We start from the raw sequence: 7,005 nt of genomic DNA on the forward strand, positions 1-7,005 counted from the left end.
GAGTTCTGGAAGCAGCTGTGCGCCGAGCATGGCATCAGCCCCGAGGGCATCGTGGAGGAGTTCGCCACCGAGGGCACCGACCGCAAGGACGTCTTCTTCTACCAGGTGCCGTGGGCCCTGGGGACGGCCGCGCCTTGGTGCCGGTGGCCGCCCCGAGTGACCGCCCCTGGGCTCCCGGCAGGCGGACGACGAGCACTACATCCCGCGGGCCGTGCTGCTGGACCTGGAGCCGCGCGTGATCCACTCCATCCTGAACTCCGCCTACGCCAAGCTCTACAACCCGGAGAACATCTACCTGTCGGAGCACGGCGGCGGCGCGGGCAACAACTGGGCCCGGGGCTTCTCGCAGGTGTCCGTGGCGCCCGGAAGCTCGGCCTGCCCCGAGGGACTGTGCATGCCCAGTGCATGCCGAGCCGAGGGACACGGGCCGGGTCGGCAGGGCCCCGCAGGCCCGCACGAGCAGGCGGTTCTGGGTGGCCCGCTGCACCAGGGTCACTTCAGGGCAACAGCGGAGCCCTTCGGAGAGAGCCGTCCACCTCACCTCCCTCCCGTCTCCGTACAGGGGGAAAAGATCCATGAGGACATCTTTGACATCATAGACCGAGAGGCAGACGGGAGTGACAGTCTGGAGGTGAGGTGCTCTCCCTTCGGTGTCTGGGAAGAGAGGCTGAAGAGCCGCGGAGGTCCGAATTGGTGATTGAAGAGCTAGACGTAATGGTGCAGGCTTGTGATCGGGTATCCTGGGAGGCTGAGACAGGAGGATTCCAAGTTTGAGCCCAGCCTGGGCAACGATGTAGTGATTTAGCAAGACCCTATCTCAAAGTAAAAAGAAAAAAATTAAGGGAAAGAAAGAAAGGCCTAGGGCCGGCCAAATTGCTCAGCTGACTCAAGCACCTGCCTAGGCAGCTGCAGCAGCCAGGGCTCCATCCCCAGCGTGCGTGCCAGCCCCACTCCCAGGGCGCGCTCAGACAGCGATTGAGACTGAGGGTGGTGACGCATGCCTGTAATCCCGCTCTTGGGAGGCTGAACACAGGTGAATGGCTACAAGTATGATCTACGTAGTGAGACCCTATAGACCCTGTACTAAAATAGAGAGAGAGAGAGAGAGAGAGAGAGAGAGAGAGAGAGAGAGGCCTGAAGAGATAGCTTAGTGCAAAAAAACCTGGGTTTAAAGGCCCCAGACTCAGTCCCTGTACAGCAAACTCAGTCATTCAGTGAATGCAGGACATGTCTGAGGCTCAGCTGACCCAGCCAGTAAGGAAGGTGCACCCCTCGTGCTCCAGGAGGTCATAGCCTGGGCGGCGGTGGCTCCTTAGACGTGAGTCATTCGGCCTGGCTCTGGCCCAGCCTGGAGCCTCTGTCTGGAGTGGACTCCAGAAGCTGGAGAGGGGTGTGGGAGGGGCTAAGAGACACCCCGAAGCGCCCAGCTCCCGGCCTCTGCCTCTGTCACCACACAGGGCTTTGTGTTATGTCACTCCATCGCAGGAGGCACAGGCTCTGGCCTGGGCTCCTACCTTCTGGAGCGGCTGAATGATAGGTAAGCACTCCGTGGGGGATGAGCCGAGGTTCCCAGGTAATGGCTTTCCTTGTTGTCACTTTTTTTCTTCAGTGTGAAGGGCTGCCCCTATCCCTGGAGCAGCAGGGACACACTCAGTGGGGTGCATCTGAGGAGTGGGAGGCCATGGGGAAGGGGGAGGTCCTTGGATGCTGACTGTCCCCACTCCCTTCTTCCTTTATCCCTGTGGACAGAGCTTGGGGCCCTTGGGAAGGATGGGTCCCTGCTGTCCCTAGAGAAGAGAGACCGGCATCCATCCAGTCACTATGTACTGCTCCCCCGTTCTTCCTCCTCACCCCCAGGTACCCCAAGAAGCTGGTGCAGACGTACTCGGTGTTCCCCAGCCAGGACGAGATGAGCGACGTGGTGGTGCAGCCCTACAACTCCCTCCTTACGCTCAAGCGGCTGACGCAGAACGCAGACTGCGTGGTGAGCCCCACCAGGGAGGGCTGGCTGGGCCTGCTCCCCTAGTCCTGTCCCTCCTGGCCCAAGCCTGGACCATACAGAGAACCAAGCTGTGCTGAGTGGGCCAGCCCCGGAAATAAGGTCCAGACCTCCACACGGTTCCCTGTCCCTGGAGGCTTTGTGACTCTCAATGCAGCGGGTGCACCCCCCGCCCGCCGTGTGGCCTCACATCGCCTGCTGCATCGGAATGCTCAGGTTGGGGTCACTGTCCTAGCAAAGCCTCCCCAGGTAACATCAGAGACTTTACACATATTCCAAATCCTTACATATACATTGTTTTTAAGATTGGGTCTTGAGGGCTGGGGAGATAGCTCGGTGGTCTAAGTGCCTGCCTGGCAAGCGCAAAGACCTGGCTTTGATCCCCAGTACCACCTGCTGGGGACTCAGAACCTGGAGCACAACATGCTGGCCACCCAAACTGGGTGTGGTGGCACCTGCCTGTAATCTCAGCACTGGGGAGGCTGAAACAGGAGGATCACACAAGTCCAAGCTGCATAGTGAGACCCTGTACCAAATATATAAATGGAAAAAAAAAAAAAAGACAGGGTCTTGTTAATGTAATTCACGCCGGCCTTGAACTAAATAGACTGGGTTAGCCTTATGCTACAGGTGACCCTCCTGCCCCATCCTCCCGAGTGCTGGATTGAAAGCCATTCACCTCGACACCCAGCTAAATATAGTTTCCTGATTGACTGGTTCCAGGGTGGAGGCTTGAAGTCAGGGCCCAGACTTGTTAAGCACATGCGCGGTCTCTGAGCTGCCCCAGCCTGGTCTGTACTTAGTGGCTCCCCTTCCACTAGGCTGTCGGTCGCGTGAAGACTGAGGCAGTCCTCCAAGAAGGGCTGTGGCCTCCTCTCTCCCCAGGTTGTGCTGGACAACACAGCTCTCAACCGGATTGCCACAGACCGCCTGCACATCCAGAACCCATCCTTCTCCCAGATCAACCAGCTGGTGAGCTGGTCCTGGGGCGCCTGCTGTGCCGGCGACATCAGGGAGGTGGGTGCCCCACTCCCGCCCCTCCAGGCCAGGCCGTGACCCTGCCCCATCCCAGGTGTCCACCATCATGTCGGCCAGCACCACCACCCTGCGCTACCCCGGCTACATGAACAACGACCTCATCGGCCTCATCGCCTCCCTCATCCCCACTCCACGGCTGCACTTCCTCATGACCGGCTACACCCCCCTCACCACGGACCAGTCGGTGAGCGCGCGCGCATGGCTGGGTGGTTCCTCCTCTGTCCCAGGCGCTGCTCCTGCACAGGGCAGATGGGGCTCGTCGGACTGCAGGCGGGCAGGGGCTCGGATCCTGGTCCCACAGCAGCAGAGACCCGGGCAGGTGGCACCCAGGGAGCTGCCCAGAGGGCCACCCCCAGCCTGGTCTCTGGGCCACGCCTCCACCATCCCACTTGTCCTCTGGCCGTGGCCTGAGTGCCACCCGGGGCTCTGCAACCCCTCCCCGCCCTCAGGTGGCCAGTGTGAGGAAGACCACGGTGCTGGACGTCATGCGACGGCTGCTGCAGCCCAAGAATGTGATGGTGTCCACGGGCCGGGACCGCCAGACCAACCACTGCTACATCGCCATCCTCAACATCATCCAGGGGGAGGTGGACCCCACACAGGTAGGCACTGGCCTGGGCCCCTTCCCGGCTGCAGGCTGAGTCCAGGCAGCCACTAGCGTCCCTGTGCCCGGCCAGGTGCACAAGAGCCTGCAGAGGATCCGAGAGCGGAAGTTGGCCAACTTCATCCCCTGGGGCCCGGCTAGCATCCAGGTGGCGCTGTCGAGGAAGTCCCCATACCTGCCTTCTGCCCACCGGGTCAGCGGGCTCATGATGGCCAACCACACCAGCATCTCCTCGGTGAGCCTGCCGCGACTCCCTCCGGCCTCTCTACCAGCCCCATGGCTTCATCTAACGCCCGGGTCTTCCAGCTCTTTGAAAGCTCCTGCCAGCAGTACGACAAGCTGCGGAAGCGGGGGGCCTTCCTGGAGCAGTTCCGCAAGGAGGACATCTTCAAGGACAACTTTGACGAGATGGAGCGGTCCAGGGAGGTGGTGCAGGAGCTCATCGATGAGTACCACGCGGCCACACGGCCCGACTACATCTCCTGGGGCACCCAGGAGCAGTGAGGTCCCCGGGGGGACACAGCCCCCAACCAGGGTCCCCAGCTCTGCCTTCCACCCACTCTTCAGGTCCATGTGCAACCCAGGATCTGGCCTGCCTCCCCGCTTTTGTTCCCAGCCCTTGATAAGCTTGTTCTGTTCTAATAAAGTAATAAAGCTCAGTGGTGAATAGTCAGGCTCGATTTTTGTTGGTTTTGTTTCTTGGTGATTTGAGACAGGGTCTTGCTGTGTAACCAGGCTGGCCTTCAAGTCACTGTGTAGCCTGGGCTGGGCTCCAACTCAAAGCAATCCTCCTGCCTCAGCCTCCCGAGTGCTGCGATTACAGGCATGTGCACCTCGCCCAGCAAGGGTTTACCCTTGAATCTGGGTGATGCTGACAGATAGTGGTCACGCTGGCAGGAACTCTGCTTTTCACCACGTACCAGGTCTTGCAAAACCTACAGCAGCCAGGCGACCCCCCCCCGGGGGCCAACTTGATCCTCCAGAGTGAACCCTTCTCTGGATTCTGGTAGCATCTCCTCTGTGCCTCAGCTCCCTGTTCAGGTTGGCCAGTGTCAGTCACCCAAGGGCCCTCCACTGGTCCCATGGGTGTGGCGACCACAGAAGCAGGGCTCGGCCTTGAGTGGTTCTGATGAGTTGGTTCTGGCACCATCAGAGCCGAACTGGACCAGGCCTGAGTGGCTAAGCACATCTCCACTCCATCTTCAGGAAGTTTCTGGGTCTCCTGCCGGCGTCTCCCTGCCATCCCCAAAGCCGTGGGCACAGCAGAGATGGACCCACACAGGGGCCAGATCCAGGCTCCCAGGTAGGACCTGGGCAGTGTGGGCCTGGTGAGTCAGGGGTGCCAGGAGGCCACCCCTCTGCCATCCATGGGGAGAGGCTGAGTAATCACAGCTCCCAGCCGCACCCCCTTCCCACATGCCTACCCCCAGGGCAGTGGTTGCAGAGGGGCAGAGCAGAGCCCCAGGAGGGTGGGGTATGGTGCATATGCCCCCTGCACCTGAAGGCCAAGAGTGGGTGTCAAGGGCGGAGCCGGAGTTGTTCCCACAACACTCCCACAAGAAGGGTCTGTGTAAATAAGGCTTTTTTTCCCCCCTCCTGTTCTACAAATAAATTAAGAAACAAACTAGAAAAGTGCCCACACCCGTCGTGGTCCTTGCTTGTGGGGTGTGCCCTGTCCCTGCAGGGCCAAAGGGTCCATGTCTCCTCCGGTCCCAGGGCAGCCCTGGCTGGGCCAGAAGCAGCAGGCAGCCGTGACATTTTGGCAAGCTCAGTCCTGCAGCTGCCCCAAGCAGCCAGGCTGTCCCTGGGGCTTGTCCAGGCCCCGGTCCAGGCAGGGAGGGGAGGCGTCTGGACGCTCTTGGCAGGGAGGCCTCTCCGGGGAGGGGGTGGCCAAGCAGGCAGTCACCAGATGCATGATCTCTTCCACCTGGGGAGGACGGAGGTCAGTGCTCACCAGCCTGGCCTTTTTCCTCCCTGTCCGTGCTTAGAGCTGCAGCCTCCCTCTCTAGGCTCCCACCTCGACACTCTCTCCTGGGCCAAAGTGTGCCAGCCATTCTAGCTTCTAAGGCAGTCTCACGCCATAACCCAAGTGGGCCTTCATCTTGGGATCCTCCTGCCTCAGCCTCAGCCTTGCATGCTAGGCCCCCTCCCACCTGAGATCCCAGGTGCATGCTAGGCTCCCTCCCACCTGAGATCCCAGGTGCATGCTAGGCTCCCTCTGGCTTTTTCCTACTCCTCCCCCAGGTCAAGTTGCTCTTCTGTCTTGGACTCAGTACTCGAAATCTCCTGTGCCTGGGCTGCTCCCAATACCTCCTCCCGCGAGGCTAGCTTCACATCACCTCTGAAAATCTTTCCTGATCTCATGGGAGCCCCTCCAACCTTCTCAACAGGATTTTTTTTTTTTTTTTTTCTGGAACTGGGGATGGAACTCAGGCCCTTGCGCTTGCCAGGAAAGCACTTATTCCACTGAGCTATCTCCCTGTCCCTGGTTTTTTTGTTTTGTTTTGTTTTGTTTTTGTTTTTGTTTTTCTGAGACAAGATCTCCCAATGTAGTCCAGGCTGGTCTTGAATTCACAGTGATTCCTGCCTCAGCCTCCCAAGCACTAGGGTCACAGGCATGTGCACCACCAGGCCTGGCTCATCCTCAGTAGTCATTACTCTGTTTCTGGCCCTGCTCTGGAGCTCGTGTTTGGACACCAATGGGTCCCAGCGCCTCACCCCATCCAGATTCCTAGACTTCCCTTCCCTTCCCGCACCTCTCTCCCCACTTACCTGCGGGCTCTGCAGGAGAAGCTGGCTGTCCCCGACCCTCAGCGCCAGGGTGTGAGGGCCCATCAGCTGGCAGGCGGCCACATGACCATAGCTGACGCTGTGGATGGGCTCCGTGTCCCCAGGCCGGGAGAGGGACAGGGCCGAGGCTCCCAGGCCCAGGCAAAGCTTCTGTGGAGCACCTCCACCAGGCTCCTGCGGGAGGCAGGAGCAGGTTCGCATTGGAGGGGGGCCCCCGGGGTTCTTCAAAGCAGGGGTTGGTGGTGGGGTGCAAGGTGCAGCGTGCAGGGGCTGAGGTTGTGTCCCTGGGCGGGGCCGGGGGCGAGGCAGCTGTGTGGACGCGGGTAGAGGAGGCCCCCAAGGCCTGAGGCTCTGGGGCGGAGCTGTGGGGCTTGGGCTTCCAGAGCCCCCTTCTCCCGTCTCCCCCTCACCGTGCTCAGCTCCAGAACGTCATACCGAGCAGCGCCGAGCCCCGGACACTGCGCCGCCAGCGCCAGGTAGGCAGCCATGGCCTCGGTTCGGCCCAGGCCCCGCAGCCGCTTCCAGCTACCCAGCACCGTGGCCGCCGGGCGCGCGCCTCCGCTGCCTCCTCCCG

At 60.8% G+C, this 7,005-nt stretch overlaps 2 protein-coding genes across 2 annotated transcripts in view; one reads left to right on the forward strand and one right to left on the reverse strand.

Moving 5' to 3' along the window:
- Positions 1-4,230, forward strand: part of LOC101575048 (tubulin gamma-2 chain) — a 5,911-nt gene extending 1,681 nt beyond the window's left edge. Inside the window, exons 2-11 of the mRNA XM_004633914.2 lie at positions 4-105; positions 182-349; positions 563-631; positions 1,458-1,537; positions 1,858-1,984; positions 2,885-2,971; positions 3,072-3,221; positions 3,487-3,639; positions 3,715-3,876; positions 3,948-4,230. Coding sequence (XP_004633971.1) covers positions 4-105; positions 182-349; positions 563-631; positions 1,458-1,537; positions 1,858-1,984; positions 2,885-2,971; positions 3,072-3,221; positions 3,487-3,639; positions 3,715-3,876; positions 3,948-4,145 — 1,296 coding nt within the window. The 3' untranslated portion in view covers positions 4,146-4,230. The remainder of the gene's footprint in view (positions 1-3; positions 106-181; positions 350-562; positions 632-1,457; positions 1,538-1,857; positions 1,985-2,884; positions 2,972-3,071; positions 3,222-3,486; positions 3,640-3,714; positions 3,877-3,947) is intronic.
- A 205-nt stretch (positions 4,231-4,435) lies between these two features.
- The window catches only part of Plekhh3 (pleckstrin homology, MyTH4 and FERM domain containing H3), an 8,926-nt gene continuing 6,356 nt past the window's right edge, over positions 4,436-7,005 (reverse strand). Inside the window, exons 12-14 of the mRNA XM_004633915.2 lie at positions 6,842-6,999; positions 6,414-6,605; positions 4,436-5,568 (exon numbers count right to left, since the gene is read on the reverse strand). Of these exons, the coding sequence (XP_004633972.1) occupies positions 5,410-5,568; positions 6,414-6,605; positions 6,842-6,999 (509 nt within the window). The 3' untranslated portion in view covers positions 4,436-5,409. The remainder of the gene's footprint in view (positions 5,569-6,413; positions 6,606-6,841; positions 7,000-7,005) is intronic.

This window comes from Octodon degus, unplaced genomic scaffold (genome assembly GCF_000260255.1).
Source record: "Octodon degus isolate 3935 unplaced genomic scaffold, OctDeg1.0 scaffold00056, whole genome shotgun sequence".
Classification (NCBI taxonomy): Eukaryota; Metazoa; Chordata; class Mammalia; order Rodentia; family Octodontidae; genus Octodon; species Octodon degus.